Source organism: Salvelinus namaycush, chromosome 37 (genome assembly GCF_016432855.1).
Source record: "Salvelinus namaycush isolate Seneca chromosome 37, SaNama_1.0, whole genome shotgun sequence".
NCBI classification, from domain to species: domain Eukaryota; kingdom Metazoa; phylum Chordata; class Actinopteri; order Salmoniformes; family Salmonidae; genus Salvelinus; species Salvelinus namaycush.
The window spans coordinates 31,805,074-31,830,186 of record NC_052343.1 but is presented as its reverse complement, the minus strand read 5'-3'; the positions used below and the strand labels follow the sequence as shown (position 1 = coordinate 31,830,186).

Sequence of the window (25,113 nt, the reverse complement as noted above, 5' to 3'; positions counted from 1 at the left end):
ACGTCAGTTTTCTCTCTCATTCATGTGTTGGCTGTGCCCAAACTAGAGGGATTCTGGACGTCAGTTTTCTCTCTCATTCATGTGTTGGCTGTGCCCAACTAGAGGGATTCTGGACGTCAGTTTTCTCTCTCATTCACGTGTTGGCTGTGCCCCAAACTAGAGGGATTCTGGCGTCAGTTTTCTCTCTCATTCACTGTTGGCTGTGCCCAAACTAGAGGGATTCTGGACGTCAGTTTCTCTCTCATTCACGTGTTGGCTGTGCCCCAAACTAGAGGGATTCTGGACGTCAGTTTTCTCTCTCATTCACGTGTTGGCTGTGCCCCAAACTAGAGGGATCTGGACGTCAGTTTTCTCTCTCATTCACATGTGTTGGCTGTGCCCCAAACTAGAGGGATTCTGGACGTCAGTTTTTCTCTCATTCATGTGTGGCTGTGCCCCAAACTAGAGGGATTTCTGGACGTCAGTTTTCTCTCTCATTCACGTGTTGGCTGTGCCCCAAACTAGAGGATTCTGGACGTCAGTTTTCTCTCTCATTCACGTGTTGGCTGTGCCCCAAACTAGAGGGATTCTGGACGTCAGTTTTCTCTCTCATTCATGTGTTGGCTGTGCCCCAAACTAGAGGGATTCTGGACGTCAGTTTCCTCTCTCATTCACGTGTTGGCTGTGCCCCAAACTAGAGGGATCTGGACGTCAGTTTCTCTCATTCATGTTGGCTTGCCCAACTAGAGGGATTCTACGTCAGTTTCTCTCTCATTCACATGTGTTGGCTGTGCCCCAAACTAGAGGGATTCTGGACGTCAGTTTTCTCTCTCATTCATGTGTTGGCTGTGCCCCAACTAGAGGGATTCTGGACGTCAGTTTCTCTCTCATTCATGTGTTGGCTGTGCCCCAAACTAGAGGGATTCTGGACGTCAGTTTTTCTCTCTCATTCATGTGTGCTGTGCCCCAAACTAGAGGGATTCTGGACGTCAGTTTTCTCTCTCATTCACGTGTTGGCTGTGCCCCAACTAGAGGGATTCTGGACGTCAGTTTTCTCTCTCATTCATGTGTGTGGCTGTGCCCCAAACTAGAGGGATTCTGGACGTCAGTTTTCTCTCTCATTCACGTGTTGGCTGTGCCCAAACTAGAGGGATTCTGGACGTCAGTTATCTCTCTCATTCACGTGTTGGCTGTGCCCAACTAGAGGGATCTGGACGTCAGTTTTTCTCTCTCATTCACGTGTTGGCTGTGCCCCAAACTAGAGGGATTCTGGACGTCAGTTTTCTCTCTCATTCACGGTGTTGGCTGTGCCCAAACTAGAGGGATTCTGGACGTCAGTTTTCTCTCTCATTCACTGTTGGCTGTGCCCCAAACTAGAGGGATTCTGGACGTCAGTTTTCTCTCTCATTCACGTGTTGGCTGTGCCCCAAACTAGAGGGATTCTGGACATCGTTTTCTCTCTCATTCACGTGTTGGCTGTGCCCCAAACTAGAGGGATTCTGGACGTCAGTTTTCTCTTCATTCACATGTTGGCTGTGCCCCAAACTAGAGGGATTCTGGACGTCAGTTTCTCTCTCATTCACGTGTTGGCTGTGCCCCAAACTAGAGGGATTATGGACGTCAGTTTTCTCTCTCATTCACGTGTTGGCTGTGCCCCAAACTAGAGGGATTCTGGACGTCAGTTTTCTCTCTCATTCACGTGTTGGCTGTGCCCCAAACTAGAGGGATTCTGGACGTCAGTTTTCTCTCTCATTCACGTGTTGGCTGTGCCCCAAACTAGAGGGATTCTGGACGTCAGTTTTCTCTCTCATTCATGTGTTGGCTGTGCCCTAAACTAGAGGGATTCTGGACGTCAGTTTCCTCTCTCATTCACGTGTTGGCTGTGCCCCAAACTAGAGGGATTCTGGACGTCAGTTTTCTCTCTCATTCACGTGTTGGCTGTGCCCCAAACTAGAGGGATTCTGGACGTCAGTTTTCTCTCTCATTCACATGTGTTGGCTGTGCCCCAAACTAGAGGGATTCTGGACGTCAGTTTTCTCATCATTCATGTGTTGGCTGTGCCCCAAACTAGAGGGATTCTGGACGTCAGTTTTCTCTCTCATTCATGTGTTGGCTGTGCCCCAAACTAGGAGGATTCTGGACGTCAGTTTTCTCTCTCATTCACGTGTTGGCTGTGCCCCAAACTAGAGGATTCTGGACGTCAGTTTTCTCTCTCATTCACGTGTGGCTGTGCCCCAAACTAGAGGTTCTGGACGTCAGTTTTCTCTCTCATTCACGTGTTGCTGTGCCCCAAACTAGAGGGATTCTGGACGTCAGTTTTCTCTCTCATTCACGTGTTGGCTGTGCCCCAAACTAGAGGATTCTGGACGTCAGTTTTCTCTCTCATTCACATGTGTTGGCTGTGCCCCAAACTAGAGGGATTCTGGACGTCAGTTTTCTCTCTCATTCATTGTTGGCTGTGCCCCAAACTAGAGGGATTCTGGACGTCAGTTTTCTCTCTCATTCACGTGTTGGCTGTGCCCCAAACTAGAGGGATTCTGGACGTCAGTTTTCTCTCTCATTCACGTGTTGGCTGTGCCCCAAACTAGAGGGATTCTGGACGTCAGTTTTCTCTCTCATTCACGTGTTGGCTGTGCCCCAAACTAGAGGGATTCTGGACGTCAGTTTCCTCTCTCATTCACGTGTTGGCTGTGCCCCAAACTAGAGGGATTCTGGACGTCAGTTTTCTCTCTCATTCACGTGTTGGCTGTGCCCCAAACTAGAGGGATTCTGGACGTCAGTTTTCTCTCTCATTCACATGTGTTGGCTGTGCCCAAACTAGAGGGATTCTGGACGTCAGTTTTCTCTCTCATTCATGTGTTGGCTGTGCCCCAAACTAGAGGGATTCTGGACGTCAGTTTTCTCTCTCATTCATGTGTTGGCTGTGCCCCAAACTAGAGGATTCTGGACGTCAGTTTTCTCTCTCATTCATGTGTTGGCTGTGCCCCAAACTAGAGGGATTCTGGACGTCAGTTTTCTCTCTCATTCACGTGTTGGCTGTGCCCCAAACTAGAGGGATTCTGGACGTCAGTTTTCTCTCTCATTCACATGTGTTGGCTGTGCCCCAAACTAGAGGGATTCTGGACGTCAGTTTTCTCTCTCATTCACGTGTTGGCTGTGCCCCAAACTAGAGGGATTCTGGACGTCAGTTATCTCTCTCATTCACGTGTTGGCTGTGCCCCAAACTAGAGGGATTCTGGACGTCAGTTTTCTCTCTCATTCACTTGGTTGGCTGTGCCCCAAACTAGAGGGATTCTGGACGTCAGTTTTCTCTCTCATTCACGTGTTGGCTGTGCCCCAAACTAGAGGGATTCTGACGTCAGTTTTCTCTCTCATTCACGTGTTGGCTGTGCCCCAAACTAGAGGGATTCTGGACGTCAGTTTCTCTCTCATTCACTGTTGGCTGTGCCCCAAACTAGAGGGATTCTGGACATCAGTTTTCTCTCTCATTCACGTGTTGGCTGTGCCCCAAACTAGAGGGATTCTGGACGTCAGTTTTCTCTCTCATTCACATGTTGGCTGTGCCCCAAACTAGAGGATTCTGGACGTCAGTTTCTCTCTCTCATTCACGTGTTGGCTGTGCCCCAAACTAGAGGGATTATGGACGTCAGTTTTCTCTCTCATTCACGTGTTGGCTGTGCCCCAAACTAGAGGGATTCTGGACGTCAGTTTTCTCTCTCATTCACGTGTTGGCTGTGCCCCAAACTAGAGGGATTCTGGACGTCAGTTTTCTCTCTCATTCACGTGTTGGCTGTGCCCCAAACTAGAGGGATTCTGGACGTCAGTTTTCTCTCTCATTCACGTTGGCTGTGCCCAAACTAGAGGGATTCTGGACGTCAGTTTTCTCTCTCATTCACATGTTGGCTGTGCCCCAAACTAGAGGGATTCTGGACGTCAGTTTTCTCTCTCATTCACGTGTTGCTGTGCCCCAAACTAGAGGGATTCTGGACGTCAGTTTTCTCTCTCATTCACGTGTTGGCTGTGCCCCAAACTAGAGGGATTCTGGACGTCAGTTTTCTCTCTCTCACGTGTGGCTGGTGTGCCCCAAACTAGAGGGATTCTGGACGTCAGTTTCTCTCTCATTCACGTGTTGGCTGTGCCCCAAACTAGAGGGATTCTGGACGTCAGTTTTCTCTCTCATTCACGTGTTGGCTGTGCCCCAAACTAGAGGGATTCTGGACGTCAGTTTTCTCTCTCATTCACATGTGTTGGCTGTGCCCCAAACTAGAGGGATTCTGGACGTCAGTTTTCTCTCTCATTCATGTGTTGGCTGTGCCCCAAACTAGAGGGATTCTGGACGTCAGTTTTCTCTCTCATTCATGTGTTGGCTGTGCCCAAACTAGAGGATTCTGGACGTCAGTTTTCTCTCTCATTCATGTGTTGGCTGTGCCCCAAACTAGAGGGATTCTGGACGTCAGTTTTCTCTCTCATTCACGTGTTGGCTGTGCCCCAAACTAGAGGGATTCTGGACGTCAGTTTTCTCTCTCATTCACGTGTTGGCTGTGCCCCAAACTAGAGGGATTCTGGACGTCAGTTTTCCTCTCATTCACGTGTTGGCTGTGCCCCAAACTAGAGGGATTCTGGACGTCAGTTTTCTCTCTCATTCACGTGTTGGCTGTGCCCCAAACTAGAGGGATTCTGGACGTCAGTTTTCTCTCTCATTCACGTGTTGGCTGTGCCCCAAACTAGAGGGATTCTGGACGTCAGTTTTCTCTCTCATTCACGTGTTGGCTGTGCCCCAAACTAGAGGGATTCTGGACGTCAGTTTCCTCTCTCATTCACGTGTTGGCTGTGCCCCAAACTAGAGGGATTCTGGACGTCAGTTTCTCTCTCATTCACGTGTTGCTGTGCCCCAACTAGAGGGATTCTGGACGTCAGTTTTCTCTCTCATTCACATTGTTGGCTGTGCCCCAAATAGAGGGATTCTGGACGTCAGTTTTCTCTCTCATTCATGTGTTGGCTGTGCCCCAAACTAGAGGGATTCTGGACGTCAGTTTTCTCTCTCATTCATGTGTTGGCTGTGCCCCAAACTAGAGGGATTCTGGACGTCAGTTTCTCTCTCATTCAGTGTTGGCTGTGCCCCAAACTAGAGGGATTCTGGACGTCAGTTTTCTCTCTCATTCACGTGTTGGCTGTGCCCCAAACTAGAGGGATTCTGGACGTCAGTTTCTCTCTCATTCACGTGTTGGCTGTGCCCCAAACTAGAGGGATTCTGGACGTCAGTTTTCTCTCTCATTCACGTGTTGGCTGTGCCCAAACTAGAGGGATTCTGGACGTCAGTTTTCTCTCTCATTCACTGTGTTGGCTGTGCCCCAAACTAGAGGGATTCTGGACGTCAGTTTTCTCTCTCATTCATGTGTTGGCTGTGCCCCAAACTAGAGGGATTCTGGACGTCAGTTTTCTCTCTCATTCATGTGTTGGCTGTGCCCCAAACTAGAGGGATTCTGGACGTCAGTTTTCTCTCTCATTCATGTGTTGGCTGTGCCCCAAACTAGAGGGATTCTGGACGTCAGTTTTCTCTCTCATTCACATGTGTTGGCTGTGCCCCAAACTAGAGGGATTCTGGACGTCAGTTTTCTCTCTCATTCATGTGTTGGCTGTGCCCCAAACTAGAGGGATTCTGGACGTCAGTTTTCTCTCTCATTCACGTGTTGGCTGTGCCCCAAACTAGAGGGATTCTGGACGTCAGTTTTCTCTCTCATTCACGTGTTGGCTGTGCCCAAACTAGAGGGATTCTGGACGTCAGTTTTCTCTCTCATCATGTGTTGGCTGTGCCCAAACTAGAGGGATTCTGGACGTCAGTTTCCTCTCTCATTCACGTGTTGGCTGTGCCCCAAACTAGAGGGATTCTGGACGTCAGTTTTTCTCTCATTCACGTGTTGGCTGTGCCCCAAACTAGAGGGATTCTGGACGTCAGTTTTCTCTCTCATTCACATGTTTGGCTGTGCCCCAACTAGAGGGATTCTGGACGTCAGTTTTCTCTCTCATTCATGTGTTGGCTGTGCCCCAAACTAGAGGGATTCGGACGTCAGTTTTCTCTCTCATTCATGTGTTGGCTGTGCCCCAAACTAGAGGGATTCTGGACGTCAGTTTTCTCTCTCATTCATGTGTTGGCTGTGCCCCAAACTAGAGGGATTCTGGACGTCAGTTTTCTCTCTCATTTCACGTGTTGGCTGTGCCCCAAACTAGAGGGATTCTGGACGTCAGTTTTCTCTCTCATTCACATGTGTTGGCTGTGCCCCAAACTAGAGGGTTCTGGACGTCAGTTTTCTCTCTCATTCACGTGTTGGCTGTGCCCCAAACTAGAGGGATTCTGGACGTCAGTTATCTCTCTCATTCACGTGTTGGCTGTGCCCCAAACTAGAGGGATTCTGGACGTCAGTTTTCTCTCTCATTCACGTGTTGGCTGTGCCCCAAACTAGAGGGATTCTGGACGTCAGTTTTCTCTTTCATTCACGTGTTGGCTGTGCCCCAAACTAGAGGGATTCTGGACGTCAGTTTTCTCTCTCATTCACGTGTTGGCTGTGCCCCAAACTAGAGGGATTCTGGACGTCAGTTTTCTCTCTCATTCACGTGTTGGCTGTGCCCCAAACTAGAGGGATTCTGGACATCAGTTTTCTCTCTCATTCACGTGTTGGCTGTGCCCCAAACTAGAGGGATTCTGGACGTCAGTTTTCTCTCTCATTCACATGTTGGCTGTGCCCCAAACTAGAGGGATTCTGGACGTCAGTTTTCTCTCTCATTCACGTGTTGGCTGTGCCCCAAACTAGAGGGATTCTGGACGTCAGTTTTCTCTCTCATTCACGTGTTGGCTGTGCCCCAAACTAGAGGGATTCTGGACGTCAGTTTTCTCTCTCATTCACGTGTTGGCTGTGCCCCAAACTAGAGGGATTCTGGACGTCAGTTTTCTCTCTCATTCACGTGTTGGCTGTGCCCCAAACTAGAGGGATTCTGGACGTCAGTTTTCTCTCTCATTCACGTGTTGGCTGTGCCCCAAACTAGAGGGATTCTGGACGTCAGTTTTCTCTCTCATTCATGTGTTGGCTGTGCCCCAAACTAGAGGGATTCTGGACGTCAGTTTTCTCTCTCATTCACATGTTGGCTGTGCCCCAAATTGGAGGGATTCTGGACGTCAGTTTTCTCTCTCATTCACGTGTTGGCTGTGCCCCAAACTAGAGGGATTCTGGACGTCAGTTTTCTCTCTCATTCATGCGTTGGCTGTGCCCCAAACTAGAGGGATTCTGGACGTCAGTTTTCTCTCTCTTTCACATGTGTTGGCTGTGCCCCAAACTAGAGGGATTCTGGACGTCAGTTTTCTCTCTCATTCACGTGTTGGCTGTGCCCCAAACTAGAGGGATTCTGGACGTCAGTTTTCTCTCTCATTCATGTGTTGGCTGTGCCCCAAACTAGAGGGATTCTGGATATCAGTTATCTCTCTCATTCACGTGTTGGCTGTGCCCCAAACTAGAGGGATTCTGGACGTCAGTTTTCTCTCTCATTCACGTGTTGGCTGTGCCCCAAACTAGAGGGATTCTGGATGTCAGTTTTCTCTCTCATTCACGTGTTGGCTGTGCCCCAAACTAGAGGGATTCTGGACGTCAGTTTTCTCTCTCATTCACGTGTTGGCTGTGCCCCAAACTAGAGGGATTCTGGATGTCAGTTTTCTCTCTCATTCACGTGTTGGCTGTGCCCCAAACTAGAGGGATTCTGGACGTCAGTTTTCTCTCTCATTCACGGTGTGGCTGTGCCCCAAACTAGAGGGATTCTGGACGTCAGTTTTCTCTCTCATTCACGTGTTGGCTGTGCCCCAAACTAGAGGGATTCTGGACGTCAGTTTTCTCTCTCATTCAGTGTTGGCTGTGCCCCAAACTAGAGGGATTCTGGACGTCAGTTTTCTCTCTCATTCATGTGTTGGCTGTGCCCCAAACTAGAGGGATTCTGGACGTCAGTTTTCTCTCTCATTCATGTGTTGGCTGTGCCCCAAACTAGAGGGATTCTGGACGTCAGTTTTCTCTCTCATTCATGTGTTGGCTGTGCCCCAAACTAGAGGGATTCTGGACGTCTGTTTTCTCTCTCATTCACATGTGTTGGCTGTGCCCCAAACTAGAGGGATTCTGGACGTCAGTTTTCTCTCTCATTCATGTGTTGGCTGTGCCCCAAACTAGAGGGATTCTGGTCCAAGTCCAAGTCTAGAGCCCATTCATCATCTATTCACTACTTGTCTACTTATCTAATTACCTCTTAACTATTATTTAGTTTTTTTCTGAACACATTTTTCTCCCAGCGTACTTTCCAGCATCTATCTTTCTACCCCTCTGTACGTCTTCTTATGGAGGGAGGATGGAGGAAGGGTTGCTCAGCCCATGGTCTATGTAAACTGTACCATTGTATGTTTCTCATGACTGGAATCAATAAAACATTTAAACTTGGATATATGTTGGGGTTAAGTGGGTTAAATCATCCTAGAAGTCACAGAGAGACATTTAGCATGTCTTAATTCATATAAAAAATCATGTTTTGAGTTTTCCATGTGTCTATATTAAAGGATACTTCATTTAAGGAACTAGCTACCTACTGTTGACTGATGTTTGTCTAGTGACTGTCAGTGTGTGTGTGTGTGTGTGTGTGTGTGTGTGTGTGTGTGTGTGTGTGTGTGTGTGTGTGTGTGTGTGTGTGTGTGTGTGTGTGTGTGTGTGTGTGTGTGTGTGTGTGTGTGTGTGTGCAGCATGATAGTAGTGGCAGGCACAACACCAGACACTAGTAACTGCTGTTGTCAACACAGTAGAGGTCTGCAGACATGAGTCAAGTATGCTGGTCTTCAACCACTAGGACACAACACCAGACACTAGTAACTGCTGTTGTCAATACACAGTAGAGGTCTGCAGACATGAGTCAAGTATGCTGGTCTTCAACCACTAGGACACAACACCAGACACTAGTAACTGCTGTTGTCAACACAGTAGAGGTCTGCAGACATGAGTCAAGTATGCTGGTCTTCAACCACTAGGACACAACACCAGACACTAGTAACTGCTGTTGTCAACACAGTAGAGGTCTGCAGACATGAGTCAAGTATGCTGGTCTTCAACCACTAGGACACATCACCAGACAATAGTAACTGCTGTTGTCAACACAGTAGAGGTCTGCAGACATGAGTCAAGTATGCTGGTCTTCAACCACTAGGACACATCACCAGACAATAGTAACTGCTGTTGTCAACACAGTAGAGGTCTGCAGATGTTGTGGATATTAGAAGTGATTGAAATGATTACGACTCACAAGTTGAAGCATCTACTCAACACTTTGTCATTGTGGATCTAAAGGTCTTCTGATGTGGCGGTGTGTAAATATCTGTTGCAGGAAAACGGTGGTGTGTCCCATCATCGACGTGATCAGTGATGACACGTTTGAGTACATGGCTGGTTCTGACATGACCTACGGAGGCTTCAACTGGAAGCTGAACTTCCGCTGGTACCCTGTACCCCAGAGAGAGATGGACCGCCGCAAGGGAGACCGCACTCTGCCCGTCCGGTAGGTAGGACACACTACCCATCTACAGTGTTGGCATAGAGACTGGGACCTAGACTCTCTTTAGCTCCAGTCAGTGAGGATATCATCCCTGCTCCTAACACTCTACTGATTATAAATGTAACAGACTAGTAATAGTGGCATAGCTGGGACTTAGTTATATAACATGAGCTCAGTGTGGTGTAGCTGTGTTGCTGTGTTCCTGTGTAGTTGAGGATGGGGAAACTCTGGGAACATTCAGGAATAAAACCCAGGGTTTGTTTTCGCTTGTCCCTCATCACCTCTTCCTGTTCATGTTCCCCACCAGTCCAACTGGGACTGTCAGAGGCACATTCAGAGGTCCCGTTTCCAGTCAGAGTCCCTGCTTCCATCACAACACAGGGAAAGAGACTAGTCTATTCGTGAGGTGACCTGGGTAAAGTCGTTTCAGTAAAACAACATGTTATTGAGTTTATCTTTAGCCAGCTAATATCCGCCACGGTGTTTTTCTGTTTCCCTGCCCGTGCTGCCGAGGTGTTTTTCTGTTTCCCTGCCTGTGCTGCCGAGGTGTTTTTCTGTTTCCCTGCCCGTGCTGCCGAGGTGTTTTTCTGTTTCCCTGCCCGCGCTGCCGAGGTGTTTTTCTGTTTCCCTGCCCGCGCTGCCGAGGTGTTTTTCTGTTTCCCTGCCCGCGCTGCCGAGGTGTTTTTCTGTTTCCCTGCCCGCGCTGCCGAGGTGTTTTTCTGTTTCCCTGCCCGTGCTGCCGAGGTGTTTTTCTGTTTCCCTGCCCGCGCTGCCGAGGTGTTTTTCTGTTTCCCTGCCCGCGCTGCCGAGGTGTTTTTCTGTTTCCCTGCCCGTGCTGCCGAGGTGTTTTTCTGTTTCCCTGCCCGTGCTGCCGAGGTGTTTTTCTGTTTCCCTGCCCGTGCTGCCGAGGTGTTTTTCTGTTTCCCTGCCCGCGCTGCCGAGGTGTTTTTCTGTTTCCCTGCCCGCGCTGCCGAGGTGTTTTTCTGTTTCCCTGCCCGCGCTGCAGAGGTGTTTTTTCTGTTTCCCTGCCCGTGCTGCCGAGGTGTTTTTCTGTTTCCCTGCCCGCGCTGCCGAGGTGTTTTTCTGTTTCCCTGCCCGCGCTGCCGAGGTGTTTTTCTGTTTCCCTGCCTGTGCTGCCGAGGTGTTTTTCTGTTTCCCTGCCCGTGCTGCCGAGGTGTTTTTCTGTTTCCCTGCCCGCGCTGCCGAGGTGTTTTTCTGTTTCCCTGCCCGCGCTGCCGAGGTGTTTTTCTGTTTCCCTGCCCGCGCTGCCGAGGTGTTTTTCTGTTTCCCTGCCCGCGCTGCCGAGGTGTTTTTCTGTTTCCCTGCCCGTGCTGCCGAGGTGTTTTTCTGTTTCCCTGCCCGCGCTGCCGAGGTGTTTTTCTGTTTCCCTGCCCGCGCTGCCGAGGTGTTTTTCTGTTTCCCTGCCCGTGCTGCCGAGGTGTTTTTCTGTTTCCCTGCCCGTGCTGCCGAGGTGTTTTTCTGTTTCCCTGCCCGTGCTGCCGAGGTGTTTTTCTGTTTCCCTGCCCGCGCTGCCGAGGTGTTTTTCTGTTTCCCTGCCCGCGCTGCCGAGGTGTTTTTCTGTTTCCCTGCCCGCGCTGCAGAGGTGTTTTTTCTGTTTCCCTGCCCGTGCTGCCGAGGTGTTTTTCTGTTTCCCTGCCCGCGCTGCCGAGGTGTTTTTCTGTTTCCCTGCCCGCGCTGCCGAGGTGTTTTTCTGTTTCCCTGCCCGCGCTGCAGAGGTGTTTTTCTGTTTCCCTGCCCGTGCTGCCGAGGTGTTTTTCTGTTTCCCTGCCCGTGCTGCCGAGGTGTTTTTCTGTTTCCCTGCCCGCGCTGCCGAGGTGTTTTTCTGTTTCCCTGCCCGCGCTGCAGAGGTGTTTTTCTGTTTCCCTGCCCGCGCTGCCGAGGTGTTTTTCTGTTTCCCTGCCCGCGCTGCAGAGGTGTTTTTCTGTTTCCCTGCCCGCGCTGCAGAGGTGTTTTTCTGTTTCCCTGCCCGCGCTGCCGAGGTGTTTTTCTGTTTCCCTGCCCGCGCTGCAGAGGTGTTTTTCTGTTTCCCTGCCCGTGCTGCCGAGGTGTTTTTCTGTTTCCCTGCCCGCGCTGCAGAGGTGTTTTTCTGTTTCCCTGCCCGTGCTGCAGAGGTGTTTTTCTGTTTCCCTGCCCGTGCTGCCGAGGTGTTTTTCTGTTTCCCTGCCCGCGCTGCAGAGGTGTTTTTCTGTTTCCCTGCCCGCGCTGCCGAGGTGTTTTTCTGTTTCCCTGCCCGCGCTGCCGAGGTGTTTTTCTGTTTCCCTGCCCGCGCTGCCGAGGTGTTTTTCTGTTTCCCTGCCCGTGCTGCCGAGGTGTTTTTCTGTTTCCCTGCCCGCGCTGCCGAGGTGTTTTTCTGTTTCCCTGCCCGCGCTGCCGAGGTGTTTTTCTGTTTCCCTGCCCGCGCTGCCGAGGTGTTTTTCTGTTTCCCTGCCCGCGCTGCAGAGGTGTTTTTCTGTTTCCCTGCCCGCGCTGCAGAGGTGTTTTTCTGTTTCCCTGCCCGTGCTGCAGAGGTGTTTTTCTACTTTTCTGTTCCCAGCTGGCCAACAACAGAACGTGTGTGACTCCCCACACAGTGCACAGCTCCACAGCTCAGATCGTGTTCCCACAATATGTTTCCCCAGGGGGACGTGTGCTGTTCTATTTGTAGTTCTATGTGGCACTGGCACCATGTTCCCTGTTGTCTTCCTGATCAACATCTTGAAAACAAGTCTTTAGCTCAATGACATATGGTGGCAAGAAAGTATGTGAACCCTTTGGAATTATCTGGATTTCTGACCCTCCTTTGGAAGCAATAACTTCAACGAAACATGTTCTGTAGTTGCGGATCAGACCTGCACAACGGTCAGGAGGAATTTTGGACCATTCCCCTTTACAAAGCTGTTTCAGTTCAGCAATATTCTTGTGATGTATGTGTGAACCACTCTATTGAGGTCATGCCACAGCATCTCAATCGGGTTGAGGTCAGGACTCTGACTGGGCCACTCCAGAAGGCGTATTTTCTTCTGTTGAAGCCATTCTGTTGTTGATTTATTTCTGTGTTTTGTTACGTTGTCCTGTTGCATCACCCAACTTCTGTTGAGCTTCAATTGGTGACAAATATCCTTTCATTCTCCTGCAAAAAGTCTTGATAAACTTGGGAATTCATTTTTCCGTCGATGATAGCAAGCTGTCTGGACCCTGAGGCAGCAAAGTAGCCCCAAACCATGATGCTCCCTCCACAATACTTTACAGTTGGGATGAGGTTTTGATGTTGGCATGCTGTGCCTTTTTTTCTCCACATATAGTGTTGTGTGTTCCTTCCAAACAACTCAACTGTAGTTTCATCTGTCCACAGAATATTTTGCCAGTAGCGCTGTGGAACATCCAGGTGCTCTTTTGCGAACTTCAGACATGCATAAATGTTTATTTTGGACAGCAGTGGCATCTTTCATGGTGTTCTCCCATGAACACCATTCTTGTTTAGTGTTTTATGTATCGTAGACTCATCAACAGATGTTAGCATGTTCCAGAGATTTCTATAAGTCATTAGCTGACACTCTAGGGTTCTTCTTAACCTCATTAAGCATTCTGCGCTGTGCTCTTGCAGTCATCTTTGCAGGACGTCCTAGGGAGAGTAGCAACAGTGTTGAACTTTCTTAATTTATAGACAATTTGTCTTACCGTGGGACTGATGAACATCAAGGCTTTTAGAGATACTTTTATAACCCTTTCCAGATTTATGCAGTCAACAATTCTTCATCTTCGGTCTTCTGAGATCTCTTTTGTTCAAGGCATGGTTCACATCAGCCAATGCTTCTTGTGAATAGCAAACTCAAATTTTGTGAGTGTTTTGTATAGGGCAGGGCAACTCTAACCAACATCTCTAATCTCATCTCATTGATTGGACTCCAGGTTAGCTTTTGGAGAAGTCATTAGCCTAGGGGTTCACATACTTTTCCCAACCTACACTGTGAATGTTTATTATGTATTCAATATAGACAAGAAAAATACAATCATTTATGTGTTATTAGTTTAAGCACACTGTTTGTGTCCATTGTAGTGACTTGTAGTGATTTGATCTGAGATGAAGGTCAGATCAATATTTATGATCAATTTATGCAGAAATCCAGGTAATTCCAAAGGGTTCACATACTTGTTCTTGCCACTGTATATCCCTCCTTCTGAGAGACTGACAGGGAGAGAGATGACTTGCTTTGGCAATGTTAACATATGTTTCCCCTGCCAATAAAGCCCTTACATTGAATTGAATTGAGATGGAAAAACAGGAAAAAACAACGATCTCTGGAGGTCGACTTGATGTTTTTGTGCCTCTGAAGATACCATCTTTACTGAAGATACCATCTTTACTGATCTTTACTGAAGATACCATCTTTACTGATCTTTACTGAAGATACCATCTTTACTGATCTTTACTGAAGATACCATCTTTACTGAAGATACCATCTTTACTGATCTTTACTGAAGATACCATCTTTACTGATCTTTACTGAAGATACCATCTTTACTGATCTTTACTGAAGATACCATCTTTACTGAAGATACCATCTTTACTGATCTTTACTGAAGATACCATCTTTACTGATCTTTACTGAAGATACCATCTTTACTGAAGATACCATCTTTACTGATCTTTTACTGAAGATACCATCTTTACTGAAGATACCATCTTTACTGATCTTTACTGAAGATACCATCTTTACTGAAGATACCATCTTTACTGATCTTTACTGAAGATACCATCTTTACTGATCTTTACTGAAGATACCATCTTTACTGATCTTTACTGAAGATACCATCTTTACTGATCTTTACTGAAGATACCATCTTTACTGAAGATACCATCTTACTGAAGATACCATCTTTACTGATCTTTACTGAAGATACCATCTTTACTGATCTTTACTGAAGATACCATCTTTACTGATCTTTACTGAAGATACCATCTTTACTGAAGATACCATCTTTACTGATCTTTACTGAAGATACCATCTTACTATCTTACTGAAGATACCATCTTTACTGAAGATACCATCTTACTGATCTTTACTGAAGATACCATCTTTACTGATCTTTACTGAAGATACCATCTTTACTGATCTTTACTGAAGATACCATCTTTACTGATCTTTACTGAAGATACCATCTTTACTGATCTTTACTGAAGATACCATCTTTACTGATCTTTACTGAAGATACCATCTTTACTGATCTTTACTGAAGATACCATCTTTACTGATCTTTACTGAAGATACCATCTTTACTGATCTTTACTGAAGATACCATCTTTACTGAAGATACCATCTTTACTGATCTTTACTGAAGATACCATCTTTACTGAAGATACCATCTTTACTGATCTTTACTGAAGATACCATCTTTACTGAAGATACCATCTTTACTGAAGATACCATCTTTACTGATCTTTACTGAAGATACCATCTTTACTGATCTTTACTGAAGATACCATCTTTACTGATCTTTACTGAAGATACCATCTTTACTGATCTTTACTGAAGATACCATCTTTACTGATCTTTACTGAAGATACCATCTTTACTGATCTTTACTGAAGATACCATCTTTACTGAAGATACCATCTTTACTGAAGATACCATCTTTACTGATCTTTACTGAAGATACCATCTTTACTGATCTTTACTGAAGATACCATCTTTACTGATCTTTACTGAAGATACCATCTTTACTGAAGATACCATCTATACTGAAGATACCATCTTTACTGATCTTTACTGAAGATACCATCTTTACTGATCTTTACTGAAGATACCATCTTTACTGATCTTTACTGAAGATACCATCTTTACTGATCTTTACTGAAGATACCATCTTTACTGATCTTTACTGAAGATACCATCTTTACTGATCTTTACTGAAGATACCATCTTTACTGATCTTTACTGAAGATACCATCTTTACTGATCTTTACTGAAGATACCATCTTTACTGATCTTTACTGAAGATACCATCTTTACTGAAGATACCATCTTTACTGATCTTTACTGAAGATACCATCTTTACTGATCTTTACTGAAGATACCATCTTTACTGATCTTTACTGAAGATACCATCTTTACTGAAGATACCATCTTTACTGATCTTTACTGAAGATACCATCTTTACTGATCTTTACTGAAGATACCATCTTTACTGACAAACTCGTGATCTCTGTCGCAAACATGAAACCAGAATGTAGTTTTGAGTGACTGTTTTCTTCTCTCCCCCTCTCCCCTCCCTCCCCTCCCCTCCCCCCTATCTCCCTCCCCTCTCTCTCCACTCCCCTCCCTCTCTCTCTCCCTCCCCTCCCCCCCTCTCTCCCTCCCCTCCTCTCTCTCTCTCTCTCCCTCCCCTCCCCTCTCTCTCCCTCTCTCCCTCCCTCCCCTCTCTCTCCCTCCTCTCCTCTCTCTCTCTACTCCCCTCCCGTCTCTCTCCCTCCCTTCCTCTCTCTCTCCCCCTCGCTCTCTCTCTCTCCCCTCCCCTCCTCCCTCTCTCCCTCCCCTCCTCTCTCTCTCCCCCTCGCTCTCTCTCTTCCCTCCCCTCTCTCCCTCCCCTCCTCTCTCTCCCCTCCCCTCTCTCTCCCTCTCTCCCTCCCCTCCTCTCTCTCTCCCTCCCCTCTCTCTCTCTCTCCCCTCCCCTCCCCTCCTCCCTCTCTCGCTCCCCTCCTCTCTCTCCCCTCCCCTCTCTCTCCCTCTCTCCCTCCCCTCTCTCTCTCCCCTCCCCTCCCCTCTCTCTCCCTCCCCTCTCTCTCTCTCCACTCCCCTCCCCTCTCTCTCCCTCTCTCCCTCCCCTCCCCTCTCTCTCCCTCTCTCCCTCCCCTCTCTCTCTCTCCACTCCCCTCCCCTCTCTCTCCCTCTCTCCCTCCCCTCCTCTCTCTCTCCAGGACTCCTACCATGGCCGGTGGGTTGTTTTCTATAGACAGAGATTATTTCCAGGAGATAGGGACGTATGACGCAGGTATGGACATTTGGGGAGGAGAGAACCTGGAGATCTCCTTTAGGGTGAGTACACACATACACGGGGCACGCACACATACACAGGTCATGCAAGCACACACACACATACACACACACACCAGGGATGCAAACTAGTCACCTTTTGGTGAAATTCACCGTTTTGAATCCAAAATAGGCGACCTACGTGAATCGTGTAGATCAGCTGAGAAAAGTTTGGGAGGGGGAGCTTTGGATCACTACTGGCTGTAAGCGAACGAGCGATTCGCGTTTGTAAGCGAATGAGCGATGCGCGTTTGGAGCAATTCTGTCTGTGTCCAAGGCTCAGCCAAGCATTCACATAACAACAGAATGCAGCACGCGACTGAAGAGAGAAGAGACAACCAATTTGCTGGTTACAGAATCAGGGCGCTCTGAAAGACAGCAGTAGGGTCCAGAGGCAGTTTGCCAGTTACAGCAGCGCGTCCCCTGAACGATAACGAAAAGATAGGTGAGAAGCCGGGTGATGAAGCGTACTTCATGAGCTGTAACCGAAAAACAACTGGCATTTTTAACCGAAAAACAACTGGCATTTGGAAAGTTTGAGGTGAGAGAGAAAGTGTGGTGGAACAAGTATTGTTAGCGTTGTTAAGTATCTTGCTATAGTAGCTGGATGGAATTCTCCGTTAGCTAGCCAGAGAAATGTTGAGAAACATTAGCCAACTTAGCTGATCAAATTATTGAGTTTATTGTGTGAAAATTAGCTGGCTAATAAAGTCAGACAGCTAGCGTAAACTCGTACATCGTCTTGGTCCGTACAATTGCCCTTATTTTAGCGCCCCAAAAACGTAATACTTCCAGATCAACTGTAATGTCAATACCATTGTAAGGCACAATTTCTCCCCTTTCCAAAAAAATCAATTACATGACCTAAACGCTGCCCGTTTCTGCATAATTCAAGCAGGCAATGAGCCCCGTCGGGTCTTTTTTTTTTTAAAGTGGGGAAGCGAAACTAATGCGTGTTAGTGAGAAGGACAGATGTCGGGTGGGAAAATTGCTTTTTTCACTCGATCTGTCCAACTTATCACCTTATCGCTTCTAGAATGTAAATAAAACACTATAAAGAGTTTATATAATGTGTCATTACATACCTATTTGAAGGTTTGTGTCGAATTTGAATCGGGTTTTTAGGGCGGTGCTAAAGTGATCTTAGAAGTAAACAGCGGCTTTGAGAATGATGATGCATGCAATGATGACGCAAAAAATGACTAGGTATCCCCCTTACCCCTGTCACTGTCCATTTCTTGTTTTTAAACGATGAGAGAAGTGCTACACCTGGTGGAGAGAGATTGTAAGACAGAAATAGTTGCTTTATGCGTGCTGTACGTTACGACATGACACGCCACGATGTAACGGAGGGTCAGTTTTTGTAATTTTTCTCCAATACTATAGAGCCATTACCATGTCGATCAACGCTTGAATAGAAACCTAGTTCACACCCCCGATTCTGAAGTCAACACAGTCCCATTAGTTTTCTTTGTAGCCTCGTTTGAATGTCGCGGTTACGCACATTTGTACGGAATGGGGTGAGTTTACGTTAGCTAGCTAACGTTACAACATCAGATGAGCTAACGTTAGTAACCTAACCAATTCGCTATGGTATTAATTGGTACTCCTTGCCGTTCCTCAAGTTATAACGCGTTAGTTGCTTACTGGACCCTGGCAATCTGTGTGAAATGTTAACTAGCTACTGAACTAACTATTATCTGTGAACTAATGTTTTCCCTCTACAGTATGTGGTTAATTTTCAGAATGAGAGAATATGGTGAAAATGAGGCGTTGCTTGTTAAACAAGTGGATTCAGGGATAAAGTGTAGCTGGAGCTGGGCCTGACTTAAGCTGGAGGCCAATAGAGGTGGAAGAAACGCCACACACTTTCCCTTCAATACAGTGGATAAAAGGGGTACGCCAGGTGTACTCTCTGCCTGAAAGAGATTAATTATGCCAACAAAGGGTATCATGCTCTGCTGGCACATTGTAGAACAGATGTCCACAGGCAGAACGTGTACAATGTAATAACATGCAGTGTAGCCCAAAGATATTGCTTTTGTTGTGTTGAACTTGACAGTAACACCTTTGTGTGGGTGAAGGGGGGGATTATTAAATGTTTTACTCAGTGAACGTTATTTTAGCACACATGTAGCCTTGTGCCCTTGATCGATATCTACTATAGTGACCACTACAACAGAGAAAAATAGAATGCCTGTTTGTTTCATTATATTTCTACTTTAAGATGTTTTTCCCAAAGTGCAATATTTAGATGTGTGTGGTCGCACGCATTCTATTATAAAGGCTGTCATGGTAACAATCATTCTATTATAAAGGCTGTCACAGTAACAAGCATTCTATTATAAAGGCTGTCATGGTAACAAGTGTTCTATTATAAAGGCTGTCATGGTAACAAGTGTTCTATTATAAAGGCTGTCATAGTAACAAGCATTCTATTATAAAGGCTGTCATGGCTAACTGCAATATTAGTGTATTGTTTTTTCTCAACACTGGAGTGTCATTTGCAGTAAAGTCTAGACAACAAATAACATTGGATTGTTTTCCTTACATGTTTTAGCTGTGAGTTAGGTTCACATGAACCACTTTTTATTTGACACACAGAGACTGATCATGTAGATCATATTCTGTGTTGTTTAATTAGTTCAAACCTGCATTTCCACCTAGCAGGGATTTTTTTATGTTTCAGTGGGGGTGGCACCTTTTTGGGCCCTCAACAGTTTGCATCCCTGACACACACGCACACACACACACACACACACACACACACACACACACACACACACACACACACACACACACACACACACACACACACACAGGCACGCACAGGGCTATGTAGTTGTAACATGAGTGTTTCTGGTGTGTTGTAGATTTGGCAGTGCGGGGGGACGTTGGAGATCGTGACGTGTTCTCACGTGGGTCACGTGTTCCGGAAGGCCACGCCCTACACGTTTCCAGGAGGAACGGGTCAGATCATCAATAAGAACAACAGACGCCTGGCCGAGGTCTGGATGGACCAGTTCAAAAACTTCTTCTACATCATCTCCCCTGGTGAGTCTGAGTGAGGGGCGAGGGCTGCTGTGTGTCTGGGGGCTGTTTCAAAACAGAAGCCAGATATGTATTCTCCAATCAATCAATCAATCAAATGTATTTATAAAGCCCTTTTTACATCAGCAGTTGTCACAAAGTGCTTGTACAGATACTCAGCCTAAAACCCCAAACAGCAATGCAGATGTAGAAGCACGGTGGTTAGGAAAAACTCCCTAGAAAGGCCAGAACCTAGGAAGAAACCTAGAGAGGAACCAGGCTATGAGGGGTGGCCAGTCCTCTTCTGGCTGTGCCTGGTGGAGATTATAACAGAACATGGCCATTAAGGCCAGATTGTTCTTCAAGATGTTCAAACATTCATAGATGACCAGCAGGGTCAAATAATAATAATCACAGTGGTTGTAGAGGGTGCAACAGGTCAGCACCTCAGGAGTAAATGTCAGTTGGCTTTTCATAGCCGATCATTCAGAGTTAGAGACAGCAGGTGCGGTAGAGAGAGAGAGTCGAAAACAGCAGGTCCAGGACAAGGCAGCACGTCCAGTGAACAGGTCAGGGTTCCATAGCCGCAGGCAGAACAGTTGAAACTGGAGCAACAGCATGACCAGGTGGACTGGGGACAGCAAGGAGTCATCAGACCAGGTAATCCTGAGGCATGGTCCTAGGGCTCAGGTCCTCTGAGAGAAGAGAGAGAGAGAGAAAGGGGGAGAGAGAGAATTAGAGGGAGCATACTTAAATTCACACAGGACGCCGGATAAGACAGGAAAATTTCTCCAGATTCCCCCGATAAACTATTGCAGCATAATTACTGGAGGCTGAGATAGGAGGGGTCGGGAGACACAGTGGCCCCGTCCAACTATACCCCCGGACAGGGCCAACCAGGCAGGATATAACCCCACCTTCTTTGCCAAAGCACAGCCCCCATTAGCAATGTGATGTTGCCGTGGTGACCTGAAAGAGCGAGGCGACGGGGGGGAGGGGCAGAATAGTTTCACGCTACACAGCCTCTATTAACCTTGCCATCTCACCACAGACACACACACCCCTGCACAGATCAGGTAGAGGACAGACAAGAACAAGGACAAAGGTTCACCTCTCTTCCACTAACAGGAAGTTTAGTGTTCACTGCTTCCCCTTACTTTAATAACAATCCCTAATCCAGAGAAGTAGATATCAAACACACTATGAGAAACATGTTTGTAAGATTCTTCCAGTCCTTTGGGTAGTTGGTGATTGTGACCATGGTGAGGTGTGTTGGGTGTTTTCCACCACTACATAGAGTAGCCAGTCAAATAGAAGAGTAGCCAGCCAGGCCAAAGCAGCTCTATTGTGGTGCTCTCTGGTACATTGTAACAACTTGATTCCATCTGAAATACACAGCCAAAATATTGAGTACTTTATCGAGTTTATGTCCCAGATTGGAAAAAATGTGTTGCGGTATTATGCAGAAAGACATGACTTTGCAATTTAAATGACAACAAAAGGATGAATTCAGTGTATTGTTCCTTGTGTTGGTATTGTTAGTTGTCTAGGTCTAGGCCTATATGATCAGGACTATTTTCTAAGTAGGAGAACATTAAACCTTTTTTAGCATTTAACCAGTGTTCTCTTGATTTAAAGTGTTATTTACACTTTTACTACAACATATGAATTGCCACAATTATATTTGTTCTTCAAATTATGTATTTTATTAAAACAGAAACCCACATTATCTTGAAAAATATATTTAAGGTTTTGTTTTTCCAGGTTTCCATTTTCCCCGTTTTCACTCTCAAAATCACATTGGATGTTCTAAATCCATAACAATGCTTAAACCACATCAGGAGACCACTTTTGAGGTCTGGGATAAATCTGATACTTGTTTTTTTGGGGTGTATTTACCCTCTAATTCAAGTGTACACCTAGAAAGAGGCTGTTGTTGAGCAGGGTTTTTGTAGCCACATATGATGGTAGATAAAACAATACCCACTGGGTTGATGAAAATAATCCTGATATCATTCTGCCAGGTCAGCATAGGCTACTTTGTAGTTAACATGTAATTGAGAAGTTTTTTGGGAGCCTTTCCATCTACCAGAAGACATTAGCTTCATCGCTAACGGCTACACAAAGTGGTAGACTCGTGCACTGCAGAAACAGACAGGGGCATTCTCGTTGCCTCTTGACTTAGAAAGTTGCAGGAAATACGAATCACTGATGCATTCTGTTCCTGTCTTATGATAATTTGGGGGAAGTTAATTAATTTATCTGCAGATAATTGCCAAAAAGCCTAGGCCTACCAGTAGCCTATACAAATTAGGGAGCCAAATGAACGTCTCTCCGACGCCATTGTCACGTTCCTGACCTGTTTTCTGTTGTTTGGTATGTGTTTATTGGTCAGGGCGTGAGTTTTGGGTGGGCAGTCTATGTTTTCTGTTTCTATGTTGGTTTTGGGTTGCCTGGTATGGCTCTCAATTAGAGGCAGGTGTTTGACGTTTCCTCTGATTGAGAGTCATATTAAGGTAGGTTGTTCTCACTGTTTGTTTGTGGGTGATTGTCGTCCGTGTCTGTGTCTGCGCACCACACGGGACTGTAGCGGTTGTTCGTTCGTTTGTAATAGTCTGTACCTGTTCCTACGTGCTTCGTGTTGTATGTAAGTTGTCATGGTTTAGGTCAGTCTACATTCGTTTTTGTTATTTTGTATTTCTAAGTGTTATTTCGTGTTTCGTCGTTTTTGTTTAATAAATCATTATGAATTCACACCCCGCTGCACGTTGGTCCAATCCTTGCTACTCCTCTTCGGACGAAGAGAAGAAGGAAGCCCGTTACAGAATCACCCACCAAACCCGGATCAAGCAGCGGGTTAACGGACAGCGCACGAAGCAGGATTTCTGGTCTTGGGAGGAGATCATAGAAGGAAAAGGACCATGGGCTAAAGTTGAAGTGAATCGCCGCCCATGGGAACAGCTGGAGGCAGCTCGGAGAGCGGAGGAAACCGGAGAGAGGAACCGGCGTTATGAGGGGACGCGTCTAGCACGGAAGCCCGAAAAGCCCGCAAGTACAACCCAAAACTTTCTTGGGGGGGGGCTAAGAGGTAGTGGGTCTAGGGCAGGTAGGAGACCTGCGCCCACTTCCCAGGCTAACCGTGGAGAGCGGGAGTACGGGCAGACACCGTGTTACGCAGTAGAGCGCACGGTGTCTCCTGTACGTGTGCATAGCCCGGTGCGGGTTATTCCACCTCCTCGCACTGGTAGGGCTAGATTGAGCATTGAGCCAAGTGCCATGAAGCCGGCTCTACATATCTGGCCACCAGTACGTCTCCTTGGGCCGGCTTACATGGCACCAGCCTTACGCATGGTGTCCCCGGTTCGCCTACATAGCCCGGTGCGGGTTATTCCACCTCCCCGCACTGGTCAGGCGACGGGGAGTATACAACCAGGTAAGGTTGGGCAGGTTCAGTGTTCAAGGGAGCCAGTACGCCTACACGGTCCGGTATATCCGGTGCCACCTTCCCGCCCCAGCTCAGTACCACCAGTGCCTACACCACGCACCAGGCTTCCAGTGCGTCTCCAGAGCCCTGTTCCTCCTCCACGCACTCTCCCTGTGGTGCGTGTCTCAAGCTCAGTGCCTCCAGTTTCGGCACCACGCATCAAGCCTCCTGTGCGTCTCCAGAGCCCTGTACGCACTGTTCCTTCTCCCCGCACTCGCCCTGAGGTGCGTGCCGTCAGCCCGGTACCTCCAGTTCCGGCACCACGCACCAGGCCTACTGTGCGCCTCAGCAGGGCAGAGCCATCTGTCGGCCCAGCACCGTCTGAGCCATCTGTCTGCCCAGCGCCGTCTGAGCCATCCGTCTGCCCAGCGCCGTCTGAGCCATCCGTCTGCCCAGCGCCGTCTGAGCCATCCGTCTGCCCAGCGCCTTCTGAGCCATCCGTCTGCCCAGCGCCTTCTGAGCCATCCGTCTGCCCAGCGCCTTCTGAGCCATCCGTCTGCCACGAGCCATTAGAGCCGCCCGTCTGTCCCGAGCCATTAGAGCCGTCCGTCAGTCAGGAGCCGCTAGAGCCGTCCGTCAGTCAGGAGCTGCCAGAGCCGCCAGCCAGTCAGGAGCTGCCAGAGCCGCCAGCCAGTCAGGAGCTGCCAGAGCCGCCAGCCAGTCAGGAGCTGCCAGAGCCGCCAGACAGTCAGGAGCTGCCAGAGCCGCCAGACAGTCATGAGCTGCCCTACAGTCATGAGCTGCCCTACAGTCATGAGCTGCCCTACAGTCATGAGCTGCCCTACAGTCATGAGCTGCCCTCCAGTCATGAGCTGCCCTCCAGTCATGAGCTGCCCTCCAGTCATGAGCTGCCCTCCAGTCATGAGCTGCCCTACAGTCATGAGCTGCCCTCCAGTCATGAGCTGCCCTCCAGTCATGAGCTGCCCTACAGTCATGAGCTGCCCTCCAGTCATGAGCTGCCACTCAGTCCGGAGCTGCCACTCAGTCCGGAGCTGCCACTCAGTCCGGAGCTGCCACTCAGTCCGGAGCTGCCACTCAGTCCGGAGCTGCCACTCAGTCCGGAGCTGCCACCCAGTCCGGAGCTGCCACTCAGTCCGGAGCTGCCATTAGTACAGAGTTGTCCCTCTGTCCTAAGCTACCTCTCTGTCCGGAGCTACCTCTCTGTCCGGAGCTACCTCTCTGTCCGGAGCTACCTCTCTGTCCTGAGCTACCTCTCTGTCCTGAGCTACCTCTCTGTCCTGAGCTACCTCTCTGTCCTGAGCTGTCTCCTCTATGTAGGAGGGGCCTTAGTGAAGGTTCCTGGACCATGGTCGGGGGCGAGGGTCGCCACTCAAAGGACGCTAAGGAGGGGGACAAAGACAGTGGTGGAGTGGTGTCCTCGTCCACCGCCGGAGCCGCCACCGCGGACAGATGCCCACCCAGACCCTCCCCTTGAGTTGTAGGGGTGCGCCCGGAGTTCGCACCTTGAGGGGGGGGGGTTCTGTCACGTTCCTGACCTGTTTTCTGTTGTTTGGTATGTGTTTATTGGTCAGGGCGTGAGTTTTGGGTGGGCAGTCTATGTTTTCTGTTTCTATGTTGGTTTTGGGTTGCCTGGTATGGCTCTCAATTAGAGGCAGGTGTTTGACGTTTCCTCTGATTGAGAGTCATATTAAGGTAGGTTGTTCTCACTGTTTGTTTGTGGGTGATTGTCGTCCGTGTCTGTGTCTGCGCACCACACGGGACTGTAGCGGTTGTTCGTTCGTTTGTAATAGTCTGTACCTGTTCCTACGTGCTTCGTGTTGTATGTAAGTTGTCATGGTTTAGGTCAGTCTACATTCGTTTTTGTTATTTTGTATTTCTAAGTGTTATTTCGTGTTTCGTCGTTTTTGTTTAATAAATCATTATGAATTCACACCCCGCTGCACGTTGGTCCAATCCTTGCTACTCCTCTTCGGACGAAGAGAAGGAGGAAGCCCGTTACAGCCATTCGGTAGGCTACAGACTGACGAGCTGAAAGTCTTTATCGTCACTGTCTGGCAAGCC

The 25,113-nt window shown here is 47.8% G+C and overlaps 1 protein-coding gene across 1 annotated transcript in view; it reads left to right on the top strand.

Moving 5' to 3' along the window:
- Positions 1-25,113, top strand: part of LOC120030990 (polypeptide N-acetylgalactosaminyltransferase 1-like) — a 47,748-nt gene that overhangs the window by 16,257 nt on the left and 6,378 nt on the right. The window contains exons 2-4 of the mRNA XM_038976496.1: positions 9,379-9,549; positions 16,463-16,580; positions 19,451-19,631. Coding sequence (XP_038832424.1) covers positions 9,379-9,549; positions 16,463-16,580; positions 19,451-19,631 — 470 coding nt within the window. The remainder of the gene's footprint in view (positions 1-9,378; positions 9,550-16,462; positions 16,581-19,450; positions 19,632-25,113) is intronic.